Raw genomic sequence first — 12,648 nt, forward strand, 5'->3', positions numbered from 1 at the left:
AAAGGGTTGCGTTTGTTCTTTGAACCCCAGGGCTAAGAAAGTTTAAAGGGAAGGGAAATGGCTTTGTTAACTGAGGAGCTGTTTTCCCAAAACAACTGGCTAGGGAGGAATCGAGCTGCCTGAAGTGGGGGAGAGGGAAAACACAGAAAATAAATGAGAGGACAGATGTATGTTAGAAGAAAAGCCATGGAAAGGATCCAAGCCTACTGTGTGTTCAGAGAATAGAAAGCAAGAAAATGAGTACAGGTATCTCCTTGCTCCATGTATTTCTTGTGCTACTCAAAGCAAAGAGGGATTGGTTGTGGAACCTTTGAAAGATCAGTACAGATGGGTTAAATACAGCCCTCAGGAAGAAAACAGGCAAAATGGGTTAAGAACTGCGCACAACAGACTCTTGGGGGTTCAAAAAGGGAGATCTAGGGAGGTTATGAGCAAGGTCTGACCGTGCATCATGTACCTAGAAACTTAGGTCCAGTGGAAACAGAAACACAGGTCCAGTGACTGCAGCAAGTCAAGGAACAGGAAAAGGGCTAAAACTTCTGAAAAGGCCCCATAATTCAGACCGTGTTTTTATGCAAAGTGGTTGTGAAACAAAACCCTGCACCTAAATATCCTAATATCCCTCAGTCTCTATCCAGACCCAAAGTTTCAGGTTTGGTTTTTTTTTTCCCCCAGAAACAAAACGAAACCATTCTATGCAGCAGATTGTGTCATTTCAAACCCAGCTGCATCACAGAGCCACCAAGCACTGAAAACTGCCTTTTGCCACGTTCACAAATATTTAGCAGTGACATCTTTTTCCCATTTCTTTGGTGCGAGTATGACACAGCAGCGCGAGCACAGCACATGCTTTGTGTCTGGTGTCAGTCGTAATGCATTCACGTTCACTGATGGATACTTGAGCATCCATCTGGATACTTGAGCAACAGCATCAGACAGAAAACATATTTTGTTCTTAATATTTAGGTATTAGTTAAAAGTGGACATTAGGAAAAAATTCTTCACCATGAGGGTGCTGAGGCGCTGGCACGAGGTGCCCAGAGGAGCTGTGGCTGCCCCATCCCTGGCAGTGCTCAAGGCCAGGTTGGACACAGGGGCTTGGAGCAAGCTGCTCCAGTGGAAGGGGTCCCTGCCTGTGGCAGGGGTTGGAGCGGGACGAGCTTTAAGGTCCCTTCCAACCCAAACCAGTCTGGGGTTCTGTGAAAATGCAGAGTTAGCCAAAACTGAAGTACCGCTGGCCTGCGTTGGAGAATCACTGCACCTCCTGTTGAACCCGAGGTAATAGTTCCCTTTTACTTTCGTTCTCTGGCACATTCATGGGCAAACTCAACTGGCTCCTGCATAGCTCTCTTGGTATTTCAGGACTGAAACGCTTCGTAGTCTGAGTTTAGTCCCACCAGTGGTAATTGTTTAACTGGGCAGGTCTCTTGACCGCTTCCTAAACTCTTCCTCTGACAATGCGAACATTATGGAAACCATCCTGTTTGCTGTGTTTTTCCACCAGAGAGTTTCCTTTGCTAGGAGTGGTCAGTGCTCAAGGGCAGCCATGGGAAGACCCCACTTGACCCTCAACCAGCTGACTTTTTCAAGGGGAAGGATTTGCAGCTTGCAGCTTAGCTGAGGAGTGCTCAGCTAGGATGGGCACAGCTGCCAAATTACGTCTGCTTACAAATCTCATCATGTTATTGGGGTTTTTTGTGCTATGTTCATAGATTCATAGGAGAACACGGAATCATCAGATCCAAAGTCATGCTAGTGCCACTGTTCTGGAGTCTTCTCCTTTCCCTTCTTTCTTCCTGGCAACGATGTACACACAAAGATGGACAGGAAAGAAACTAGCTCTTGCAGAAGGCAATCCCACAGCCCACACTGGGTTGTCCATCCCTGAAGTTTCCAGCCCAGCCAGAACAGGCTTTCAGAAACTGCACAAGTACTGGCCCTGCGTGTCCTCCACCAGGATACGATTTTTCCCATATCCTCAAGAAACAACCTCAGGAATTTTCCATTCTCCAGATAAATGGGAGAATGGGCCCAGCTTGGCTTTCATAAGTGTATCAAGTCGTATGACTGGATCTGGGGAGACCTTCCCTTCATGTATAAAGGGCACACATCTTCCTGTCACACAACCCCAAGTGCAGGTGGGGAAGGGGCTCCTTTGTTCCATCACCTAAGTCCCAATCTGCTTTTATTGCTACAGGACCATTCACCACCCTCCATTCTGTAGCTGGATATCAAAGTTAATCTCATTTGTTTCTCTGAATCCTACCTCCAGTAGGTGACATGTTATGAATGTACTTTTTGGCATCTCTTATGTTATTTGGAGTAACTGGCACCAGGCGGTCTTGCTGCCAGACCTTTATTCGGTTGGAAAAGCCGATGATATTGAAGTGGTCTTCAGGCCTTAGGTCCTGAAGGATTGTGAAGAGAGCTTCTTTGGTCTAGAAAGAGAAAAAAGAACAGTAAGCACAACACATTTAGTGGGCAAGAACTGAACTCTTAGGACATTTACTGATCTTACAGATAGTTCTACAGTGCCAGTTTGGCTCATGAAGAAAACTGGGATGTCCTTCCCCATTATCAAGGCCTGATCTCTGTGGTGCCAGATGCAATGCAAACATAAGACACGAGGACAACTCTTGCCCAAAAGATCTTGCATAGCTTAAAAGTCATGTATGGCAATTAGGATAAAAGATCCCAAGACTCCCATGCCTTGAACTAAGGGATACTGACTAATGTTTTCTGACACCAAAACCTCATGGAGTTGTTCTTCCCTCTAGACTTGCAGGAACCTTTCAGTGGTATATAGTTAAAAAGGGTACTTACAAGTTGAAATACCTCTAAATATGCCAAGGATGCACATGCTCTATTCACAGTTAGGATACCAACTGGTATATACATACTTCAATGAATAGTTCCAGCAATTAACAAATGTTTAAGCTATTAAATTAATTAGAATTAATAAGAATTAATAGAATTACTAAGATACAAAAACAAGCCCTGACTAGTCATTGCAGATTCTCCCTGCTAGTTACTTTTGTCCCAGGCATCTTGGTTTTCATCAACATTATATCGCTCCACTGTTTATCATCCTATATAAATATAGGTAGAGTGAGGAAAGCTGATAGCAAGACCAGTTCATAGTGAGAGGTGAAGCTTCCTGGGTGATGGGAAAGACAGGCCGCTGAAGATGTGTCCAGTTCTCCCCAGAGTGACCAACTTTGATTTGCAGCTGTGCTCACATGCAGACAAACTTCAGCTTAGTAAGACCAGATGAAAGAAGATGCCCAAAAGCAGCCTCTATCCCTGTATTTGGACACAAAATTCATGGGAGGAATATAAGGCAATATCTGTAAGTGGAGGGATCAGCAGCTTCTGGGCTCTGCCCCTTCTTGGCTACCATTAAGCCTTTCAAATTCCAAGGAAATAATATGGACTCATCAGCATTTAAAAGTTTCTCTCATGCCTATGAGGGAAATGCGTGAAGGGCTTGTCCAGAAAAAATACAAAAGGCAATCAGCAGTGCTGGAAGCCACATATTTCTAGGCCTGATGTTGCTATGTAAAGACAGTCGGGAAAAGAGCTCAAAGGGCTGCTTGGGCTTTGTCATCAATATCCCTCTGGATTCTGCACTGAAGCTGATGATGCAATGATGCAACTGCAAACACATTACCCACCGCAGTGGAATCTCTCATCCTCCCAGCTGGTGACTTGGCTTCCAGTCCATCTGAAGTGAAGGGGAACATTTCCCATAGCTTCAAACATTTTGGAGCCAGTTCTGGAGTCCCTCCCTGTCTGTTTCTGTCCTCTGTATAAACCATTTCCCTCTGTAGGGATTTCAGGACTCATCGCTCCATTTGCTTAGCTACAACTTTACGTCTCACCACCATGCTTTTTATGGGTGTTTCCTAGATAAGAATATGAAACCAAATGCTGGTGGAAGAATCTCTTTCAAAGAGGAGGGGAGAACCCCACTAGGCTCACACCATGATGATGTGGCGCTTAGTTGCCAGCTGGGGTTAAACCATAATAAATATGCACAAAATAAACCTTCAAGAAGATGAATGCCTGCCCCAAACATAAAGGCTGTCTCCCCAGTCAAACAGTCCAAAGAGAACTTGCTAAGATGAGCTCAAGAGCAGTTCTTTGAAGAAGGAAGGAAGGGTTTATGCTCTGTCATCTCCTCTTTTACAGTATTTTACAATATTGTAAGAGTACATCACATAATACACGACATCACCCTTCAGAGGACCCTCAAACATTCTGTCCCATTTTACAGTAGGAAAAATCAAGGCACAGGCTACTTTAGTGATGGTGTCAAAGCCACAAATGGGAGCTTTCCAAAACCTGGAGTTTCCAGTTATCCAGCAGGCCAAACCACCTCCCATGCACACACACAAGGGCAAAGCAGCAATCACACAGTGGAGAAAAGGACTCCTGGATTCATTCCAGGATAACAAGAGTAGCCCACGCATTTGTCCCTCAAAAATGGGTTCAAAGTAAGCAGAAAGTGAAAATGAAGCTTCAGCGCTATGTGAGTGTGATCAGGCCTTCATGCCAGCCTCTGCTGAAGGAGATTTGGGGTGGGATGCTAAAACAAGAAACAACAGCTCCCTATGTGCAACATTCCCCGCAGCAGCAAGGAAGAGAAACAAAGGTGCCTGGAAGCAATGATCTGGAGGGAAACTCCCCAGATCTCATTATCCGTGTCATAGCCCTGGGTATAATTAACATCATTTGACCTTTTCCTTTACAAAAAGAACTTAAGTTTGCCACAACTCTGTCAAACCACACTTTTCTCAGAGGGATTTACTGGGCCCAAGCAGCTCTGTTGTTTCTGAGAACAAGGCAAGAGGAAAACTCATCCCGCTTTGGCCTTGGTGCATCTCACCTCCAGGGTGCTCAGCAATCCCTTTGGACATTCTTGCCTGTGTTTAGCCAAAAGAAAGGGAAAAGAAAAGGTGAAACAGCGCAGTTCGGTGTACACGCTATCCAGGCTGGAACAACAGAAGGGCTCAGGAGGGAACTGAAGCAGAAGGTGCAGCACTTCTGCACTCCCTTATACAGGGGCAAAATGTGGGGCTGAGATCGTCTCTCTCCCCCCTTTTGTCATTCTCTCTTTCTTTGTTGCTTCTTTTTTGTCACAGTTCAGTTATTTCCATGGAGTTTGAGTCAGTTTTTCCCAGGGAAAGGTTCCATCGTATTTTAATACACGCGCACAGACAGCCTGGATTCTAGCATCTCTGTCATGTGCTTGCCTCTGAACTTCAATAAGAATTTATGTTATATACACCCAAACATATGTACAAGTGTGTATATGTATATGGCTTTTCTCCTAAGCAAACAGAATGAGGGAGGCCATGCGGTTCACTCTACTGTAGCTTTTACCTCATCCCCAGTAAAAATAAAGAGTGGGAATCAGCAATCCAAGTCAGCCATCAGAAAGCTGGGCACTGCACCTAATTCCTCCCTAGGCAGGGGAAGACACCTCCAGAGAGTAATCCATCCCATCTGGTTTGGATGGGGTTCAGGATGAGCTGAGTCATTGTCTGGAAGTGCCTGTCTCCCAGCACTGCCTCTGAGAGGCTGAGTAGCTCAGCTATAGAGAAGGTGGGACTCACCTCGAGACCTAATACTGCCCGATCCTGAGCACTGTAGTGCTTACCGGAGCCAAAAGGAACTGAACTGGGTCTCCATCTCTCCCAGAGTGCTCTGAATTGCCTGGCTCATCTTGTGTGTTTCCATCCCTCCTCCAAACCCATAAGGACCTTCAGGTTTATGCTAAAGACTTCAGTCCACAAAAGGTGGCAACACTCTCTTTGCTACCACTATTCCTCAGCCATAAATGGGTTCTGAGAGAGGGATGTGGAGCATCCTCTGGAGGCTGGATATGATCCAGGAGCTGGCAGGCACAAGTGACTTTAAATAGGGAGAATATCTTGGTAAGAGTGCACTGCTTGAAATCCCTGTGTACGCAGCTATGACCCAAGGCTCCTCCAGTCTCCGTCAGCCCCCAGGCAAGGATCTGCAAAGCTCTTCGTGCAGAGAGTGCCTGGCAGCAGCCTCAGTCAGGACAGGACAGCAGGTTTCTCATTCTTGGCCTTGTATGGCCACAGCTGGAAGTTCTCCTGGCTCCGAGAAGCCAAGGGCTGAGGCTGCCATGGGATTCCCAAGCTGCTCTGCTGCCGATGGGGTCTTCGCAACTTCCACTCCCGCCTGGCCCCAGTGAGTCACTGCATCGGAACAGAGGCCAAAGGCACTTTCCTGTGATGCAGAGCATTAACCACTTCTTCCCTGGTAAGGGCCACATTGTTCCTCCATGGCTGTGCATGGCACCGGTCCATGTTGGGGATCAGCTGGGCACAGATTTAACCCACTCGCACTGAAGATCAGTTTAAGCATCCGGTGCCGTTGTGCCAGGTAAAACACTTCCAACGTGTTTGCGTGGATAAATGCGTTTCTGCATGGAAGGTGGAAAAAGGATTAAAGGAGAAAAGGGCAGGAAGTAGCACTACAGCTGGGAGAAACATCAATTTTTGCTGGTCCGGAATGGTTTGTAGCCATCAGAGGCAAGTTCCCAATGAGGATTTAACATAGGATAACTCAGTGGAGAAGTTTCCTGTTTCCCCTGAAGTCAGCATGGGTGAAATTGAGCATAGAGGTAGAGACCGAATTCCACTTCAATGCATTTGAATAGAGAAACTGTGCTGGCGAATGAGCTGTCAGCACAGCAGGAATCTAGTGCTTGGAACAGCCACCTCCGGGGCTACAAAATACCATTCCCCAAACCTGGAGCAGAACGACTGGTCCGCAGCTGGGGACAGGAGGGATGGCCATGGCTGCCAAGGAGTGATCACAGTTTATGTGCTGAGAAGCTGAAGAATGGCTCACGCTTTCGAAACGACCAATGTGCAAGCAGTGTCTTCTCAAGCCTGTAAGGGCAGAGACAAGCCAGCTCCCAGCCACCGCTCTGGTCTGCAGCATCCCCTCCGCACCATGCCTGCACATGCAACACAACTGCTGCTCTTCGGGTTCCTGCTTTAAGGGCCCTGCCTCGCAGCCAAGATGATTCCAGGACATTCCAAGATGTCCCCCAGCAACAGCAGGAAGAGAACTCCCTCAGCTCCACTCCAGTTCCTCTGTACCTCGCCCCTGGGGCCGGCTCTGACGGACCTCACTTTGCTGAAACACTGGTGGAGCATGGGAAGAGACACGCTCCCATGGGAGAGCTGAGAGCCTTCAGCCCTTTCTTGGGTCAAAGGGCTGCCCCAGGGACATCTGGGATGATGTCAGACCATCTGGGCACCTTTTAGGAGGAATCCGAGTCCCGGTGACATTTCTCTCACAGCCCCTTGCTTGTTTGAGGAGCAGGGTGAGGGTGAAGCTTGGCTACCTCGAAAGCTGTGCGGTTCAAAGGGGGACATTGTGCGGCTGTTAGATGCTGTGGCATTGCCAGACATTGCCCCTGCTACGAAGCAAGGGGGGAATTCAAGCACCTCATTATAATGCATGTCCCAAGCCCACGTATTCACATTTTCCATTGCCTGGGAGCACTTCATCCGAGGCCCACATCCTCTCTGCAAGCCTAATACTGAAAGACTTCCAGTTCATGCTGAGTCCTGTTCTGTACGCACAGTGGGTCTCTGCAGCACTATAGCGTCATTCCTGCTGAGGTCTGAAGCCACATCTTGAGTTTTGCTTTTCTCTGCGTCCCAGTTTTGCCCATGTAATGCAATCGCACACCGCTTGCCAGCAACAGGGACTTCTGTACCAAGAATGGGGTTTAACCCAGAAGTGTATCCTTGGGGTTTTCTACCTTCCCCCACCCCCTTCATTCCCCTTGGGGATGACAATCTGCCCTTTATTCCTCTGCAGAGAGCATCACCAACTGCAGTTCAGCGACTGCTCCTAACCCTCTCCCAGTCAATGTGTCTTTGTGCTTTCCTCCTGGCAAACACTGACCATGTAACCAAGGAAAACTCCTTCACAATCTGGACAACAAGCATTTTGTTTTACACTGACACTGGCCTGTGATGGGAGGGAGTTTGGTTGTAGAGCTCTGGACAGTAAAGGGCTGTCTTCAGTTCGTGGTCCAGTCTCTCCTGCCTGAATGCAATAGAGCCTTTGCTGTACAACATTGCTGACTTCCTATATGGCCTTAGGGGAAGCTGCTTTGCGGTTTCCCAGCAAAAGAAATACTCCATCATTTAGAGCAACAGTTTCTATTGCCTTTTCTGAAACAGATTTTCCACTCAACACTGAATAAAACACTTAGCTCCACATACGTCTAGGGCATTTAAGGACTTGATTTCTGCTCAAAAGATACAACTGTCTTCAAGGCTGTGGACAAGTTTAGCTATGAAGGCCACATTCTTGTCTTGCGCTTAGCTCATTGAAGTGGGATCCCATCCCACAATAAGCCAGCTGGACACTCAACCCCCCGCCCTGCCAGCATGACAAACAATTTCCATGAAGCTAGCAGGAAAAAGGTCAACACCAAGGGAAAAGTGCCCCATGGCCTCAATGCAGAGTCTGACATCTCTCCCTCTGCCCATCCTCAGAGGATGGAGTCAGTCTCAGAACATGAATAAACTGTTCCAACAACTCGGGACTTCCATTCTCTGTCACACAGAGCAGCTACAGACACAGTGCTGGGAAGAGCCGACGTGCCCCAGGAGGCTGAGCACAGCACATCGCCTCGATTCCAGCAATCGTTAGCTGCTATGATCTGCAGCAGGAGCTGGGCTCAGACACAGGTCACTGCGCTTTTCACTTAGCCTCCATTCTTTAGCATGCAGCCACTCTCTCAGAATGGGTGCTTCAGTCAGAAGCCTGCCAGGTTTGAAGCCTTCTAAGGCCTTAGAATATCCTACCTGTGTGTGTAGCCTGCTAGGAGTTGCACTGCTCCTTCACAGAGAGCAGTTCCTCTGCATGGGCTAAAGATCTGTACTATTACACCAAGGAGAGATTGTGCCATTCCAGCTCAGGGAAGAGGTGTTATTTCTCCATGAAAAGGAGTGCTGCACTTCCAAAGAGATGAAGCATCTGATGCTGCTCTGCAAACACTGACTCTTCACCCACCTCCTCCCACTGACCTGTGATACCGCTTACTTTGAGATGCAACTTCCCCATTTTCATCCCTCCAGTAGAGTGAAGGATGATGACTGGTTGGTTGGAGCACTTCTGCTCAGGGTTAGCATTAAGCAATACAAAAGCACTAAGTTTTTCTTTAGAAAACAGCAACCTTGCCGTTGCTGTTTTCTCACTTGAGGGTCTGCCACAGGACTCCCCCAACACCTTTTCCCCTCCCAATTTCCCCATTTCCAAATGGGAAATCCCCTCAGCATCTCCAGCTCCAGCATCCCCAGATCCCTACCTATAACCCTTCCCTTGCCCACCTGCACCCCAAGCCAGTGCCTCAGATACGAGCACAGGCCAAGTCTTTGCCCAAAGCTCCTCAAAGAGGAGAGCAGATGTTTTGGAGACAGTGAAGTCACTACATCAGGGGTAACCACCCAAGCAAAAGCTTCATGACGCAGGTAGCATAATATCCCCCATTCCTAAGGGACCTCAGGTTACACCATGTGGATCCCAGAGTCAGAAGTGCCTGTTTAATGACTTCATACAGTAATATAACATGGAGGATCTCCCTCCAGCAAGCTTCCACATGGTCCCACAAGCGCTTCTGAGCTTCAATTGCTCCTCACAGTTCGAAACAGACTGTCCCTGTTGAGCAATGAGTACTGCACACCCTGTATTAGGGTGAAGGGGTATCTACTTGGAAATAGCATTGTTGTTAGAAGCAATGCTAGACTAATAGCCCAAATCTTAGCAAAGATCGGGTATCTTTTAGACTTCAGGGATCTCACGCAGCCATAAGCCCAGCTAAAAACGGGGTTTGCCAGTTAAATAGACAAGACTCTGCGAAGATACAAGCACAGACAAAGTAACCCACCTAAGTTCACATACCAGATCCATGATCAAACACAAACAGAAGCCACAGCTGGCTTCCAGGTATTGCTCCAGCAACTGGAAAAACACAATCCGAGGTCGGAAAGGACTACCAAAGAAACCCGGATCTACAGCTTCAGAAACTTGTATGTGTATGCCAGGGCCTTGAGCATTCTGATAGGGTTTAATGGCTCCGACCAGCCCCACCTGGGGCCTCCATCCGCAGTCGTGCACCTTTAAGCTCCAGCCTGGGCCCTTAGTCCTAGTCTGAGTTTCAGACCAAGTGTTCTGCTGTAGCTGTCTCTAGTTCTGCTATAGCTATGCCTGGTCATAGACCTTAATAGCCTTGATCTGCGCACTAACTTCCTAGCTTGATTTAGTCACTTCCTTTTCACTATGGACTTCTGTGGTGGTTGCTGGGCTGTGTCTTCAGTAGCACTTGTTTTTAGGTCATCCTTTTGGTGAGTTCAGCAAAGGTTCAATTGAAACCTCTGGGCAAATTCTCATGAGGTTTCAATTCAAGCCTTCATTTCCATGCCAAACTTTGCACTTGTGTTTGCATCCTATTGATTATGAACCCCATTAAGGGACTTGCCATTTATTGGTGGGTTGGGGTCTCCCTGGGAGATGCTGTCTCTACTTCTACTGCTCAACATGGAGCAAATCATTCAGGGACATGCTGGCTGTTAGTCCCAAGGCCAGAAGCAGATGCTCCCTGTCATGAGTATCTGAGGGTATCTTGCTCTGAAGGTTGCTTGTTTCTCTGTATGACCCTGTCATTATCTCTAAGTTCTAGTGTTGGGTGGAAGCAGATTATTTTGCTGCATGACAAGTACTTGCATCTTTCTTGGAAGCTGGGTAATTCAAGTCCATATGGATGTGATGTCTTATTTACTGTTGTAGTTCTTATATTCCATATTCACATCTACAGAGAGGACTGAGGCCACACTGCTGTTGTGTATTGCCAAGTAGGAGGCAGCTGCATGAAGTTCTCAGTGCTGGAGACATTGAATTGCTCAGGTTGTTGCTTTCCAATTGAAATGGAAAAGCTCACAAATCTTTCCTCTTCACAGCAGCTTTAAACTCATTAAAGGCTGTAATTAGAACTAACGCTTTTCCCAAGGCCCCTGGTGATTTAAGGTGGTTCTCCTGGGCAGCAGCCACTCTCTGAACTAATACTCAACAGGCACGCAGCCAGCTCTGAGGCAACCAGCAGAAACCAATGGAGTTTGGAGTGAGAACATCAAGGGTTCAGGTGCCTGTCTGATCTCTCAATACCTTTTGCCACTGCTCAGAGGCAGTCTGTGTGCTGAGAGGTACAGAGGTTTAGGGGTATGTGAGACACTGCAGCCCTCAGAAGGGCTCAGGCCATGTGGGTCACAGATCAAGGGTACCAGCAGTGCCCTATGCATGGATGCAGGCAAATAACCTGAAGCCCTTGCAAATACACAGCAGGTCCCAGTTTCAGTTGAGCTCCTCCTAAAGCAATTAACCTCCAAGAAAATTACAGTCTGGCACACAACCATTGACAAGTTGCCAGGCTTGTGGTGTAGCCAACTTTTAACTGAGTGTGTGGGCATTTATTGCCTGTGGGAAAGGTAAGGTGAAATGGGTACGTGGTTGAAACAGCTACACTTTACTGCATGTCTGCAGAGTGTCTGCAAACCCATCCTCCTGTGTACACATTCATAGCTTGGAACATGCCTGTTTTATATCACTGAATTGCAAGCTGATAAAGGTCCTTTTTCACCAGGTTTAGTGAAGCTGGGGATAAGAATGGTAACCGCAAAGTGGTAAAGCTGTTACTGGCCCCTTTTTCTCTTAGTTATACCAATGTAAAACTGCTGTGTCCCCCTCTATCTGGCCAAAAGTACCAGAAAAATCAGCAGGTCAGACTGCTCAAAAGGCAAATCAGTTTGCTTTCCAGTAAATCTTGCAGGTGCAACCTGTTCTCCAGGCTCCTGTGACTCCTATTAGAAACAACTACTCCACACAGAGCTTATTGTCTCTTTGCAAGTGAAGGAACAAAGCTCATGAGGACAAACCCAGTATTTTGCTTGCCACTGGGGTAGCCGTAATGACACGTAAAGTCTTGAATACATGAAGAACTTTATCATCATGCTCAACAGTCTTCTCTTCCTGGACTTTATCTCCCTGTGACAGTGCTGGAAGGTGACTGTCACAAAGGCCCAGATGCTAAGAGGAGGTGGATTGCTGAAACACGTAAGAGTCTGCTTGACATGACCCATGTTCCGAGGATGTGAAAATTGCAAGAGGAATATGGACATTGGCTGATTTTCCCCCACAAAGCCAATATCTGTCTCACTGATGCAAAGGAAATGTTGCAAGGGTCTTAATGATTTGATTTAAGCTGATCCATCAGTGTCATTATCTGTGTGTGCAGCTGGGTTTGGGCATCTTGTTGCTTCAAAGACTGAGGTATCTTAGGAAAAAGGGATGGCACAAACATATTAAAATTCCTGTAGAGAAAGGAAAACCTTGGGAGAGGAAAGGACAAATGACTCACAATTAGCTTGTGGAAACTGCGGGATGAATGAAATCCTGACCCCGTTTGCGTCACTTTGCCATTACCTTCAATAAGTCAGGTAGCTGTAGAGTACAAATCTCTTCCAGTCACTACAGCAAAGGGTGCACAGCTGACGTCTGATCCTTGCTTATACAACCCTAAAAACTGTCCTT

General features: G+C 47.1%; 1 protein-coding gene across 1 annotated transcript in view; it reads right to left on the reverse strand.

Moving 5' to 3' along the window:
* ITIH5 (inter-alpha-trypsin inhibitor heavy chain 5) overlaps positions 1 to 12,648 on the reverse strand; it is a 51,120-nt gene that overhangs the window by 13,416 nt on the left and 25,056 nt on the right. Inside the window, exon 8 of the mRNA XM_065665063.1 lies at positions 2,267 to 2,438. Within this exon, the coding sequence (XP_065521135.1) occupies positions 2,267 to 2,438 (172 nt within the window). The remainder of the gene's footprint in view (positions 1 to 2,266; positions 2,439 to 12,648) is intronic.

Source organism: Lathamus discolor, chromosome 1, assembly GCF_037157495.1.
Source record: "Lathamus discolor isolate bLatDis1 chromosome 1, bLatDis1.hap1, whole genome shotgun sequence".
Classification (NCBI taxonomy): Eukaryota; Metazoa; Chordata; class Aves; order Psittaciformes; family Psittacidae; genus Lathamus; species Lathamus discolor.